We start from the raw sequence: 14,996 nt of genomic DNA, 5'->3' as shown, positions 1-14,996 counted from the left end.
AGCAACGAAGATGATCGCAGTGTTAGAGGAATAAGCTATAATGATACAACAGCATAAGAAATTTCTCGGCAAAAAAGACCAAGGTCCATCTAGTTCGCCATCCACCATCCTGGCAGTCGCATGACATGTCGTGTCCCAAACTATATACTGTATCCCGAGATATTATTTCTTAACAGAAATCTATTAAATTTGTTCTTGAAATAAAGAACATTTTCTGCTTCCACAGTCTCCCTGGGGAGCCTGTTCCATACGTTTACTATTTTCTCACTGAAGTAGTGTTTCCGCGGATTTGTTCTGAATTTACCCCGCTTCAATCGTAGGCTGTGTCCTCTGGTTCTACTGTTCAGTACAGGATAAAACAGCTTCTCGTGGTCTGCATTACCTATTCCCTTCAGAATCTTAAAGACCATAATCTATATGCCTCAACCTTCTCTTCTCCAGTGTGAACAAACCCAGTTTAATTAATCACTTCTCGTAGTCCAGTCCTTCCAGCCCCTCAATCAATTTGTTTGCCCTCCTCTGTATCCTCTCGATCGCTGCAATATCCTTTTTATAATTTACTACCTACTGACTAGCTAAGGTAGGGCTCTTCAGCCTTGAAGAGAGATGTTTCAGAGGGGATCTTCATAGAGGTGTGTAAAATGTTAAACTGATTTGAGAAAACAACCCTAGAACAATAGTTTTAGGTGAGACATTGAGCGATTTCAGTCCTCAGAATTTGAAAGTAATATAGCTTAAAACCGAAACAGATGAAGTAGGTCGAACTAAAATCCTGTCTCTTTAATAACCTATAAAATGTAAAAGGCACCAAAACAGTAGTGTGTGAAGTTGATTAATTCTGAAATGCAAAACGCTTGCACCACGCTGCAACTCCTCAGAGATTTCCTTCCCCATGTCGCTCAAGTCCCACAAGGCACACATTCTTCTCCGTGGCTTTAACTTTGGGTAAGGACAGTAGAGGAGAAGTTAAACTAACTTATTGTTGTGGTGGTGGTGATGGTATTGAGGGTGAGATGGAGGGGTGAGAGTATGAGAAGATTGTGTTAAAGCTGTGGCTGGGTGGGCTCAGGTTATTTTCTTGCAGATAACTAGGTGAAGGGGTTATCATAGAATTGTCAGCAACTCAGACCTTGCACAATTGTGTCTGTGCTGGCTCGCTGTCACTGGGTTCTTGTTCACTGAAAGAGCTGCCCATTCAGTTCCACTTCCTTGCTTGTTCTCCATAATATTATTTTAATATTTCTCCTTTTCAAATATTTGCCTAATTCCCTTTAAAGCCTTTATGATTGATTGGGGATGTTTGAAACAATTATAATCCATGTGTTTGATTTAGCCGCTGGGGAAGTCTCAAAGCACTTCACAGGATTTTACTGCAAAGTGTAGTGACTGTGTCTTTGTAGGCAAATAAAGCAGTCAATTTGCACACAGCGACATCCACAAACAGCCATAAAGTGATTGACCAATTTGATCTGGGAGATTTTTGGCTCTTATGCTTAAACAAGAGGGATCTTGTCTTCAATTTGGTTTGTCAGCCGGGTGTCTGACACCCACAGAAACCCATCACCATGGAAGGCAAGAGGACCTGGGTATATCATGATATCACCACACACTGGGTATATTGGGATGACATTACGTTGTCACTAAAACAATGGGAAGAAACGTTCAAATGAACCTTCATATAAATGGTCTTTTAGGAGTTTGGTTTCACTAGTTCATGGTATTGATCAACATGTGACATTGACTGATGTAGAATGTTATTTATGTTGCTCTCTAATGCTACCAGTTTCTTAACTGATCATTTATTAATGTCTTCAAGAGAAGCATTTCATGAGACTGGGTCCTGCAGAGGGTTAGAATGTGACATCCAGGTTTAATGAAACTCCCATCCATGCTCACCCGACCTTTGGCCGTCTCTCTGTAACCGGGGGCCAGACCAGGGTCATAGGGATAGACAGGAGCCAAATAATTCCATGATGGAACACATGGCAAATCAGAAAACAGAAAGCTGGACTGAAAACTGGCTTAGCCACAAGGAAGCTGAGACCAGAAATTTTCTGCATGATCACACCAATGTAGGACATTGATTATCCGCTTTAATGAAGGGGGTTATGACTGCTACCACAACTGCGCATGACCGTGGTTGGATTGTCGCGATCTCCACTACAACCGATCACACTCAACGATCAACCGTGCATCCCGAGGTTCAAAGCCCGAATCACCCCTGAACTCTCACCCCCGAGGCTGCCTCCGGGTGGCTCCGGACTTGAGCCACGGTTCGTCGGAACAGCAAGTCAGAGAGAACAGAGAGCAGGCAACCGTTTGTCCATCCGGCGGACATGTCCAAAGTGTAATTGACCCCTGTGTCACTGCACATGTGGGATTACCTGGTCTGAGCCGACAGTGCAACACGGCTGAACCAAAGCATTCCAAAAATCCGACGCTGGCATCACATTTCGCCACAACATATACAGTCAATTCACTTCACAGTATATTCTGTGAAACGCTTTGAGACATCTCGAAGACGCGATGAGACGCTGCATCAGATGCATGGATTAGTGTTATAGTTATGTGGAATGCTTGAATCGCGTCTGAGTCTCTCTTCAGGGGGGTCCACATCTCTTGAGCCACATAAAAGTACCGACATCAAGCACACCCTAAAAATGTTGGTGTCAATGTCGCTGCCTCCAGACCCTATCAGGTTGGGTCATCGCGTCTCAAAGCACTTCACAGGATACACTGTAAAGTTAACTGACTGTATATTTTGTGGGCGAAACGCGGCAGCCAATTGCGCACAGCAGAGTCTCCCACGGACAGTCGTGGATTGAAGTGACCAATTTATTGTTATTATTTTTTTTTGGAGGGTTTATTACCCCTGGAGAGTGATCTGCCAATCGACTTGTCCAGCTAGGACCACGTTTCGTCTGTAAGCAAAGCCTCGGCCCCAATAATGTTCTGCCAATCCCTCCCCCTATAAGTCCAGTAAACTGGTCAGTGCACCAATGGGTTGGATAGCCTTTTACACACAGAAAAAGCTCTTATTAACAGTCAATGTGGATTGATTTTTGTCAGATCAGGTACTATTCCCAGGGCACATGGTTGCAGAGCAGATTGGAAAGGAAGGATATGAAGTTGATTGACTGGATTATTGACTGGATTATTGACACACATGTAAACTGTTTATATCATTACATATTTAGTTCATCAGCAGCAACAGGCCTGAGCTGCAGTAGCCATCCACAGCACTGGGGTTTTAGTGTAGGCCTGATCCCCTGCCCTATACCAGGGCATTGCCCCTTCGGGGATTTTTTTAAAACCTTGCATTTATATAGTGCTCTTCCTTGCAGGGCAGCATCTCAGATACTCACCCGCACAAAACCCCGTACCCCCATCACACCAGTCCTTGCCAGGCTCCACTGCCTCCCAATCACCCAATGGATTGATTTCAAGATCCTTTCACTCGTTTTCAAATCAGCTTCATGTCCTCGCACCTCCCTACACACCTGACCCGCTTACCCTCCACTCCACCACCAGCTTGAGGTACAGATCAGCCATGGATCTTATAGAATGGGGGAACAGGCTCGAGGGGCTGAATGCCTTCTCCTAATTCTATGAATGTTTGGGTTTCTATTCCGAAGTGGGAACCCACGCTAGCCAGAGACAGTGAGTGAGTTTGTTACACTCCTGTGTTAGGGCTGTACCAGGTTCCATCAGAAAACAGATCTGCATTTGTAAAAAAAAAATGAGTAGGTCTATAAATTAAACATTTTCATCTCAGTGTAGAAATCAAAAGCAATGACAATCAACATCCTTATTAATCGTAAACTTCTGAAAAATGAAATACACGTCTTTAGCTCTCACTTTGAGTTTGATTCCCGGTCAGGGTGAAACCTTAGGCAAGTTTCCTTACTCCACACTCCTCCGGTTACCTAGCAGTGAGTAGGAACCCGGTTGTTAATCAATTGGCAGATCGCTTTTCCGGGGGTAATAAGCCCTTCAAAAATAATAATAATTTGGTCACTCAATCCACGACGGTTTGTGGGACACTGCTGTGCGCCATTGGCTGCTGCGTTTTGCTCAAGAAATATACAGTCAATTCACTTTACAGTATATTTTGTGAAGTGCTTTGCGGCATCTCGAAAATGTGATAAGGCGATATATCAAATGCAAGGATTATTACTTTATTATTATTTTCCGCTTGGGGTTCCTCTGGAGCACCCGCTGCAGGGGATAGCATGGAGTTGACAAACAGCAGTACCGCAATAGCTTTGGAATTTTAGCCTTAAAACTTCCCACCAGGAGGCATGTGAGAGCAGTGACCAGGGCTCCCTCTGATATTGTATTACCCCCATGAAGTCGGTCGGGCTGTGATCAGCACCTCTGCGGAGCACCCTTTGGGATTCCAGCATTCTGTGCCTGATATGCACGACAGTAAAATACATACCAGGGACTGAATCCAAGGACCATTAATCATTCAGACATTTGTCTGATCTTAAACCCACTGTTAGATTACAGCTTTATAATATACACTGATTAAACACTGATTGTATTATTTAACGCACACACACAGTCTGTATTATACCCACTGACTCTATTAAATACACTTGATTGTATCATATATCCATACTGCTGTATATTCTAACTTATATGGTATTTCTACTATAATACAGACTTACTGTATTATATACATAACTGATTTTATCATACATACTGTTTCTATTATGGAATAATAAATCATCCTTGCATTTGATATCGCCCCTTATTACATCTTCTGGACGTCTCAAAGGGCTTCACAGAATTTACTGTAAAGTGAATTGACTGCACACTTTGTGGGCGAAAAGCGGCAGCCGGTTGCGCACAGCAGAGTCCCACAAACAGTCATGGTTTAAGTGATCAAATTATTATCGTTTTTTTTTAAGCGATTATTACTCCCGGAAAAGCGATCCACCAATCGACTAACAAACAGGTTCCTACTTACTGCTGGGTAAACAGGGGTGTGTGGAGTCCAATACATTTGTATAACTCCTTTCACATTGGTAGGACATCCCAAGGCGCTGGACAGTCAGGGGTTTGGAACCGAACTGGTGAGGGGTGGAGGGAGAATAGGAGGGTGGCCGAAGACCCGGTTGAAGCGGAAGGCCTTGAGACGTGCCTTGAAGGGGGCGAGTGAGGGAGAGAGATGAAGGAACTGTGGGATGGAGTTCCAAAGTGTGGGGGCAGAGAGACTGAAGGCCCGACCACCAATGGTGGGGCAGGCCTGACGGGGTGTGTGGAGCAGGCTGGAGCCTGCTGAGCTGAGGGAACAGATAGGCAATTGATCACTGGCTGCCACAAAATATATCAATTCACTTTACAGTATATTCTGCGAAGCGCTTTGAGACGCCTCAAAGACGTGATAAGGCGCTGTATCAAATGCAAGGATTATTATTGTTATTATTTTACCCTGCCGGGAATCGAACCCAGGTACTCTCGCTTACGAGTCGAGTGCTCTAACCACTGAGCTACAGGACACCATTATGTACTGTGATTCACCAGTTTGTTCAGTATTTCAGTTGCAAAATACAAAGCCAATGTTTTGGCTTCCTGCGAGCTGTCTCCATCGCATCACTTACATGATGATGATGGTGTGGTATGTTACCATGTATTCACAAACAATACTGTGCTGCGGTGCTGCGGTGCTGGCATTGCCACGGTTTCCTTCGGGAGATGGAGGCAACTTGCTATAAATGACTTGTCTCTTACCCTTTGGTCACCTCTAAATTTCTCAGTCTTGATATTTCTCCGACACATCGCCCGGCTCCGCCACTGCCTCTTCCCTCAGGCTGCCGAGACCCTCATCCACGTATTTATTACACATAGGCTCCACGACGCCAACTCCCAGGTTGTCGGCCTTCCCAACTCTTCCCTCCACAAGCTGCAGGTCATCCAAAACTTTGCAGCTCTTGTCCTCTCCCGCACCAGGCTCCGTGACCCCATCACCCCCACCCACGCCCGACTCCTCGTTTAATATTTGTTATGCAATTGCTATACTATAGCAGAGTCCTGTAGCAGAGTAGTTAGAGCATTCACCTCGCAAGAGAGAGGACCTGGGTTCGATTCCTGGGCAAGTTTCTTTGTTTCACACACCTCTTTTTACCTAGTAGTAAGAGGCACCCAGTTGTTAGTCGATTGGCGGATCGCTTTCCAGGGGTTATAATCCCTTCAAAATAAATAAATTATTATTTGATCACTCAACTACAACTCTTTGTGAGATACTGCTCTGCGCAATTGGCTGCTGCGTTTCGTCCACAAAATATGCAGTCACCCCACTTTACATTATGTTCTGTGAAGTGCTTTGAGGCTCAAAGACATGATAAGGCGCCATATCAAATGCAAGGATTATTTATTAGAAATTATAACTATCTCTTAGAGCAATTGCATCCTGCTTACCTAATTCCGGAAAATATTAGGCGCGGTTTGGCAGGAGCCAAAACATGGGGGACCCGCAGAGTGTTCGTTGGGGTAACTGCTGGAATGTAACCAGCAAAAAACCGCATAGTTTGCTATTGATAGTGCTGTCTGGCAAGCTTTCCCGCTGCTTGTCCAGCTAGGACCACTATACCCATTAGGGCTTTGGCTGCAGGGTTAACAGGAGTTGAGTGGGATGACTCCCTGCCCCCAGTGACTGGTCTGCTCTTCCAAGTCCTACCGAAGAGCCAGGTTGGGCTGTGCCGTCATCAGCAGTGCCCTGGAATACTGTGGACCAGCCTGGCTCAGGAACCGGACTACCACAGACTACCACAGAGCGGACTAGATTCCGATATTCCGTCACCAAACATGTCACGTCGGAGCCGGTTCAGCTCCAAGGATTCCCCGCTTTCCTCCCACCGCCCCAACCCCCAAATCGTCACTTGACAGCGAGGTACATCGTTTGTTGTTTCCCTTTATTAAAATCAGATACATTTTCCAGAGATGTTTAATGCAGCGATAAACTCCAAAGTCATTCAAAAGGAACGTCTCAAAATCAACACTGGAATGGATTTTCTGACTTGCGGTAAAATCCCGTTCCCAGTGCAACATCCCTAACCAGGAGATGTGCCCCCAAGGGGTGGGGGGGGGGGAGGCAATGTTTTGCCAGAATTTCTTAAATGGACTATTTCTTGCCTCGCGGTCCCTGAGGAGTTAAGTGCTTGATTGGCTCGGAGAAAGTAATTCATCAGTTTCACTTCACTTTTTTTGTACAGATCAGCAACCCAGTTCTGTTTTGACATCCTGCTCAATCGTGCTCCCTCCCTCCCTCCCTCACTCCCTCACTCCCTCCCTTTCTCTCTCTCTCGCTGCTCCCCAACTGCATCCCTCTCTCCCTCTCTCTCTCTCTGCTGTTATGTTGTTTGTGTTGTTTGTGCCCCCAACCCAGCCCCTGAATAGAACCACTCCCAGACATCACAGCTAGATTGTTCTGGTGTGCCCGAGCAAGCCTCCATTGTTTTCCGGCCAAAGTGTAGACTTTGCAGTTTTTTTTATTATTTTATTTTCGCTGAGCTGTGCGATTCTTCCCCTGCGGATTCAAATGGCATTAGCAACAGCCAGTGGCTGAACCAGCCAACCATTTCACCGCAGGAGTGAGGGGGAGTGGGGTGGTTGGGGGGGGGGTTGGGGGAGGGAGAAGGGGGCTGTGGGTAGATAGGTGGGGACGTCAATTTCAAATCTTATGTGATCATTTAAATATATCTATATCAAATGGAAGGATTATTATTATTTAAAAAGTTTTTTTTGCTGTCTTCGCTTGATGAAATGATAATAATACACCTTGCATTTGATATAGGGCCTTATCACGTCTCAAAGAGCTTCGTAGAATATACCGTAAAAGGAATCGACGGGGTACTTCGTGGGCGAAATGCGGCAGCCATTTGCACACAGCAGTGTCCCACAAACAGTCGTGGATTGAGTGACCAAACGATTATTTTTAAAAAAAAATTGGATGGGATTATTATCCCCGGAAAAGCGATCCGCCAATCAATTAACAAGTGGGTTCCTACTTACTGCTAGGTAAACTGAGGCGTGTGGAGTAAGGAAACTTGCCCAACAATTCGCCATGCTGGGAATCGAGCCCAGGTCCTCTCACTTGTGAGGTGAGTGCTCCAACCACTAAGCTACGGGACGCCATGAAATGTATTTTGGGGGAGGGTAAAGGACAGCTGTGTAACGATGAGCGAAGAATAATTTATTGGGGCCCCATGATAAAGGTTCACAAACTCACAAACCCTAAAAGTATGTCAGGAGGGAGACCAAACTTTCCTCATGTATCTGCAATCTCGGGCTCTTGTTATTACTAGCGCCACTTTTCACCTCGGATCAGGATATTGTGAGTTTAGGCCCCAACCCAGGACTTGAGCTCATAATCTAGGCTGATACACCAGTGTCGCGGTGAGTGAGCGCTATATTGTTGGTGGGTCAGATAGCCGTTAATAATCCCACACACTGTTTTGTAGGAGACCACAGAGTTCGCTCAGTGTCCTGGCCATTGTTCTTCCCTGATCAAATTCACTAAACAAATGTCCGTCTACGCTCTGTAATACAGTTCCGCTGCTCTTTCCCTATTCCAATTTAAAATAATAATAATCTTCGCATTCGATATAGCGCCTCATCATACCTTCGAGGGGTCTCAAAGCGCTTCAGAGAATATACCGCAAAGTGAATTGAGTGCGTATTTTGTGGGCGAAACGCGGCAGCCAATTGCGCATATTTTTCCTGAAGGAATTATCCAATTTCCCTTCAAATGCTGTTATGGACTTCACTTCCACAGCCATTTGTGAGAGTCTGTGTAAAAAGAGATTCTCCCAACCTCCCCCTTTTTTTCTTCCGGTAATAATCCTCAATTTATGCCCGCCTGCTTCTGATTCATTCATCTTCTTGCTCTTTGTGGGACTCTAGCTGTGCAGATTAGCTGCCCCGTTGGCCTATAAAGTGACTCATTGTGTGAGGCGCTTGGAGATATTTTTATGTGATAAGGCGTTATGTCAAATGAAAGTATTACTGTTCAATAAATGTGTCACACTCAGGATTTCTAAGAGGCTTTTAAAAACTTTGAATTTGGAATTTTTTTTTTACTGACTGGCTACCTTTTTATAGAATTTTTTTTTGGAGAAATGTCGTTCCAGAACCGCACCGCCCATTAAACATTCAAACAAAATTAGACAGATGAATGAACAGCCAGGAATTAAGATACAAAGCACATCCCGGAGTATTAAACTCACTTTTGTTTAATACTGGCAAACAATTGATTATTGATGGATTGAGGAATCACCGAACTGCATCCCACATTCCCTTCACCTTGCACGCTCCCTTGCCTCCACCAAGGCACGTCTCAAGACCCTCCTCTTCGACCGCACTTTCAGCCACCCTTCTACACCCCGGCCTCCTTGATCCCGAGCCCACCCCCCCCCCCAGTTCAGGTCCAAATCCCAGATTGTCCAGCGCCTTGGGACATCCTCCCGATGTGAAAGGCGCTATACTAATGTCATTTTGTGTTGTATTGTATCATTTCAACACTTAGAGCACAAATAATAATAATCCTTGTATATGATATAACACCTTATTACGTCTTTGAGACGTCTCAAAGCGCTTCACAGGATACACTGTAAAGTGAATTGACTGTAATAAATTTGTGGAAGAAACGCGGCAGCCAATTGCGCACAGCAGCGTCCCACAAACGGCCGTGGATCGACTGGCCAAATTATCATTATTTTTTGTTTGCAACGATGACTTTTCAAACTGGTCACTCCTTTGAACGCAAAAAACAATTGCCCAGACTGGGTGAGAGAGATAGCTGTGTACAGAGGCCCTAGAATCTGATTAGCGGGCACAAACGCTGGAACTTCCCATGAAAAACACAGCCACAAACGCAGTGAAGACTTTGCTGCTGAAAGCTCTTTCAATCCTCAAATGAGAAATAGAATGCTTCAGGCTCATAACAGTTGCTGGACAGATACGACTTTTTATTATCCTCAGAGCTCCTGTTATCAGAATTGTAGGTAGACTCAAATATTCTCGTTAGATACTGTTCTCTCCCACCCGGCGGCTCACGTTAGCTTATACCAGTGAACAATCATCATGCATCACAAAATTATATATGTATTTTAAAGTTGCTTTTATTTGGTTTAGAAACACTACTGCCCAGCCAGTAAAATACTCAAAAGCTTTATCGTTGAAGGAATGAACTCCTCTCTCTCTCTCTCTCTCTCTTTCTCGTTCGCCAACACACTCACTCTTTCTCCCTGTGTGGAACACAAATGCAATTTTCCATTGCATAAGAATGACATTCAATTAAAGTCACCTTGCCGGATTTGACAGCTCTCAGGATAATCTTGCGCGATGGTGTTCTGCAGCACTAGACATCACCTTACACTGAGATAAAAGCGACCCGACTCAGAAGAGGAGGCACACACAAGTAATAATAATAATAATAATCCTTGTATTTGATATAGTGCCTTATCAAGTCTTCGAGACGTCTCAAAGCGCTCGACAGAATATACTATGAAGTGGATTGACTGTGCATTTTGTGGGCGAAACGCGGCAGCCAATTGCGCACAGCAGCGTCCCACAAACAGCCGTGGATTGAGTAAACGCTCAGCTGCCCTGCGTGGACAGTCCACGACAGACGCTTCGTTCTCTCTCTTTCTCTCCCTGAAAGTGCAGCACTTAGGCACACGGCGACGTACAATTCACAGCATTAATTCAAGACGAGAGTTTAGCAGTCTCTCGTGTCACCTTTCTACCGAGCGCGAGTGACAAGCTAACTGGGACCATCCAGGAAAAGGGGGATTTGTTTGAATGCCGTTGTCGGTGCGGAGCTGCGAGATCACCTCAAATGGCACTGCTCTATCTGGCCCGGGGACTGACAATTATAACGTAAACCAAAACAGGGGAGGCGTGAACTATTGTCTGAACTATTTGGATTTGGTTACAATTACTCTCTGAAGCTTCTTCCCGTGGAAAAAAAATCTTTGTTTCAAAAAGCATTTTTTTTTAAAAAAAACGTGTTCAGAAAAATCCCACGAACAAGGAACACATTAGCTTCGGATGAGGGAGGGATAGGTTATTCCCTCTTATTGTAAGTGTCAAGCGCAAACAGAACGGAAAACCCATTTTTCTCAGCGTCCGACAAGGCAGATCTCTGTAAAGAAAGGTTCAGTACTTGTCCCGACATCAGCTTTGAGATTAAATAAATCAGTTGATATTTAATCATAAAACAGCGAGAACATGCAATATTACTGGCGAAGCTTAAACATCTCATTCCCTCTCTTCCCCTCCTGTGAAAGGAGAGCAAAAATATTTATGATGAGATACTTAACGCAAAGTAACTCATGTTGCAGTGACTGAGCATTAGCTTAGCTGCTAACGGTACAGTGCACTTGCTGCCCTTTGGGTCATTATTCGTTGTGTTTTAGAATGCATTTAATCCTCTGTTAATTTTTCTTTATTCATTCCAACAATGGTAAGCTACTCCAGAATTTTCTTACCCTCCCATCTGCTCCGTCAGTCTTCAATTCATTCAATCTCACACCCTAACAAGACAAAAGCTTGCGACCGATGAGGGAGGAACATTTTATCTCTTCTCAAACCAGCGCATTCATTATAATATACCTTTATTGATGAAACACCCAGATCTCTTTGATCCCATGTATATATTTTTTTAAAATCTAGTGTAAAAAGCATTAAACTGGAATTTCTAACAAACCACCGTAAAATTAGGAACTATAAATCCTTATAAATCTATAAATCCTTGCCATCCTCTGACACCAAAGTTCAGTAGCTTGCCGTTTCGTGACTAAAGCCACGACCTGGAATTACGGATCACCTCGCAGGAATAAAACCCTGAACATAAAAAAAAACACAGACTCTCTTACAATCATCTCCCTTTATATGTAAAGACTTATTTTTAAAACAAGTCGCATTGCGGTTACAGCCAGACTCCGTCCAGCTCCTCTGAGAAGGGTGATGGGAGGGGGGAGAATTGATATGTTCAGAAACCAGCGAGTGCAAAATCGGCCACTGCAAAGTACCGTTTCTCCTCCACGGCAATGAAAGATTGACTTAGGTTTGCTTGAAACGCACTCAGCAGCACGATCGAACATGAACGATGTCCTCGCAAGCTCTCTTCTGTTCATCCAGCATCTCACACGAAGAGTACGCAATATTAGAATAATTTAAAAAAACACAGACAAGCCTTATTTATAAAACAAATTTGGCTTCCCCATAGTGCAGTAGGCTTCTCTCTCCTTATATCTACAATATTAAACCACTTTTTTGTTTCTTTACATTATTTGCATGCTCTTACATATAAAGTTTGTTTTAAAGACATCAAGCAAAATATATATTCGAAAAAGGCAGATACTAACTGGATTCTACCTATGTTGCAGGTACGATGCAGTTAAATATTAAAGAGAGTTCTTTTTATGCTTTGTACAATTTCTTTAAGAAAAAACGCTTTGTATAACTGCAGGGTTGGTCTGAGAGTGTTAATTTCTTCCCTTGTTTCTGTTAGCAGGGTTTCAGCTGGGAGTGAGCAGCGGCAGGTATAATAATTGTAAATAAGAGTGACTCGGTTTCTTCAGTTCCCACTTCCCTCACAACTGCAAACTGCTGCTTAGACCGGGAAAGGTTAAAAACACATGGGAGCCATGCTTCCCTTGCCCCTCACAAGATACAAAAAAAAAGAGAAAGTACTTCAAATGCCGTACATGTCCAGCATGCAGGGTTCCCTTTAAAAAGGTCACATTTGTTTAAAATTCACTATTTTGTAACGTCTTTGCAATTCAGTCTATTTTTCCCTGTAAAACGATTTTTTTTCACACTTAAAAAAAAAAAAAATCTTCTCTTCCTTCTCCCCACTCTCCACTTGGTGGTCCCTGTAGTTTTTAATGTCCAGAATTCGGATTCGCTTTCTCTTTTCAGAATTGAACCGCTTCTGAAATAATAAATGATAATAATCCTTGCCTTTGATACAGCGCCTTATCGCGTCTTCGAGACGTCTCAAAGCGCTTCACCGAAAACACTGTAAAGCAGATCGACTGTATAATTTTGTGGGCGAAACGCGGCAGCCAATTAATTGCTCGCAGTAGTGTCCCGCAAACCGCTGTGGATTGAGTGACCAAATTATCATTATTACTTTTGACAGAATCCCTTCTCCAAACAAACAAAAAAAACATTCAGAGATCCTTAGTCCTACACGTCCTCTTTAAAATTATTTACATCAACCCTCCCGCCCCCAAAAAGTTCTGTACACTAAGTGAAAGTCACATCAAAAAACTGTCCGCTGTTCCTTTCGTTGCCTGGTTCGGGTTTCACATGAAGAACTGATTGGAAGCCGAGCTCTTGGTGGGGTTGGGGGCTGAGGAGCCCACTTCCCTGTAGCTCCTGGCCAGCTTCTCGTACTTGTCCTTGTACGCATCCCTCTCCTTGCCCAGCCTCGCCACCTCCTGCTTCAGCTGCTCCACCTGCTGCTGAAGGAGCGACTTCTCGCTCTCCAGCATGTGTCTCTGCTGCACTCGCTTGTACCTGCAGGACTGGGCATAACCCCTGTTCTTCAAGGTCCTTCGCTTCTGCTTCAGACGCAGCACCTCTTCCTTGGTGAAGCCCCGCAGCTGCCTGTTGAGCTCCCTCACCGACATGCTGACCAGCTGCTCGTCAGAGAAGCGCTCCTCCAGCCGCAGGTGATGATGGTGGTGGTGGAGAGGCGCCTGGTGCTGATGGTGCCCTCCTGCAGGCATCTCCTCCCCCGCGTACTGCTGGGTCCTGTAGCTCTCGAAGTGGTGATGGTGGTGGTGGGCTTGGGAGCTCCCGATCAGGGCTTCCACGGCATCCTCCGGGGTCAGGTTGAGAGCCTCTGGGCTGATGTGGTGCTGGTAGTTGCTGATCCAGTACAGGTCCTCCAGGTGATGTGTCTTGTTGGCAAGGCTCGGGGCACACAGGCTGGGGGAGGAGGGCACCGAGCTGCAGGGGGTGCTGATGGGGGTGGAGGACAGAGAGCCGGAGATCCTATTGCAGTAGCGATCAGCCTCCGGCGGCTCCTTCTTCACCTCGAATTTCATCAGGTCGAAGTCGTTCACGTACTCGATGGCTAAAGGGCTGGTGGGCAGCTCAGTATTCAGGCTCAGGTCTGAGGCCATCTCAAGTCCATATAAAAACAAGATGGGGAAGTTTGCAAGGAGCGAATCCGGAGGCGAGACCGACCGTGAGCTGAGCCGAGGACTGAGCTGGGGGCTGAGGGACTGGGGGTTGGGGGGCTGGGAGTTGAGGGGCTGAGGGTTGAGGGGATTGGGAAGTTGGGGCCTGAGGGGCTGGGGGTTGAGAGGATTGGGAAGTTGGGGGGCTGAGGGCTGGGGGACTGGGGAGTTGGGAGGCTGAGGGTTGAGGGGCTGGGGGGTTGAGGGGATTGGAAAGTTGGGGGGATTGGGAAGTTGGGGGGCTGGAGGGTTGAGGGGCTGGTGGGGTTGGGAAGTTGAGGGGCTGGGAGGGTTGAGGGGCTGTGGAGGTTGAGGAGCTGGGGGGGGGTTGGGAAGTTGGAGGGGCTGGGGGGTTTGGGTAGGGTGGACTGAAGGTTAGGTTTGGGGGTGGGGAGGGTGGACTGAGGGTTAAGGTTGGGGAGGGTGGACTGAGGGTTAGGTTTGGGGATGGGGAGGGTGGGCTGAGGGTTGGGGAGAGGGTGGGCTGAGGGTTGGGGAGGGGGTGGGCTGAGGGTTGGGGGGCTGTTGGGAGTACCTGGTCCCAGTGCGTAATTCCCCCTTTCACTTCACTTTCAGTCCAGGCTCCAGCGACATTGAAACGTAGCGTTAAATTCACCAGCAAAATTCTCTTTTTTTCCCCCCAAAACCAAAAAACCAACCAACGAAGCAACGAACGAGATCCTGATTCTTCTCCCAACTTTTGCTTTAGTTCTTTTTTGGGGCAAACAAAACAAATGCAGAATATTCGGGTCTCAGCTCTCTTGCTCCTGGTCTGATCTCATAGCCAAAAGG

The 14,996-nt window shown here is 45.6% G+C and overlaps 1 protein-coding gene and 1 non-coding gene across 2 annotated transcripts; both read right to left on the bottom strand.

Moving 5' to 3' along the window:
* Positions 1 to 5,435: 5,435 nt before the first annotated feature.
* On the bottom strand, positions 5,436 to 5,508 carry trnat-cgu. Its single transcript has one exon. It is a non-coding gene; the product is annotated as a tRNA-Thr (tRNA).
* Positions 5,509 to 13,141: 7,633 nt separating this feature from the next.
* On the bottom strand, positions 13,142 to 14,275 carry mafaa (v-maf avian musculoaponeurotic fibrosarcoma oncogene homolog Aa). Its single transcript, XM_007901181.2, has one exon. It carries the CDS (start codon positions 14,145 to 14,147, stop codon positions 13,323 to 13,325), a length of 825 nt encoding a protein of 274 aa, XP_007899372.1. The 5' UTR covers positions 14,148 to 14,275; the 3' UTR covers positions 13,142 to 13,322.
* Positions 14,276 to 14,996: the final 721 nt, after the last annotated feature.

The sequence above is a fragment of the Callorhinchus milii genome, unplaced genomic scaffold (genome assembly GCF_018977255.1).
Source record: "Callorhinchus milii isolate IMCB2004 unplaced genomic scaffold, IMCB_Cmil_1.0 Scaffold2, whole genome shotgun sequence".
NCBI lineage: Eukaryota > Metazoa > Chordata > Chondrichthyes > Chimaeriformes > Callorhinchidae > Callorhinchus > Callorhinchus milii.
Note: the sequence above shows the minus strand (reverse complement) of the source record. Positions and strands in the feature narration are given on the sequence as shown.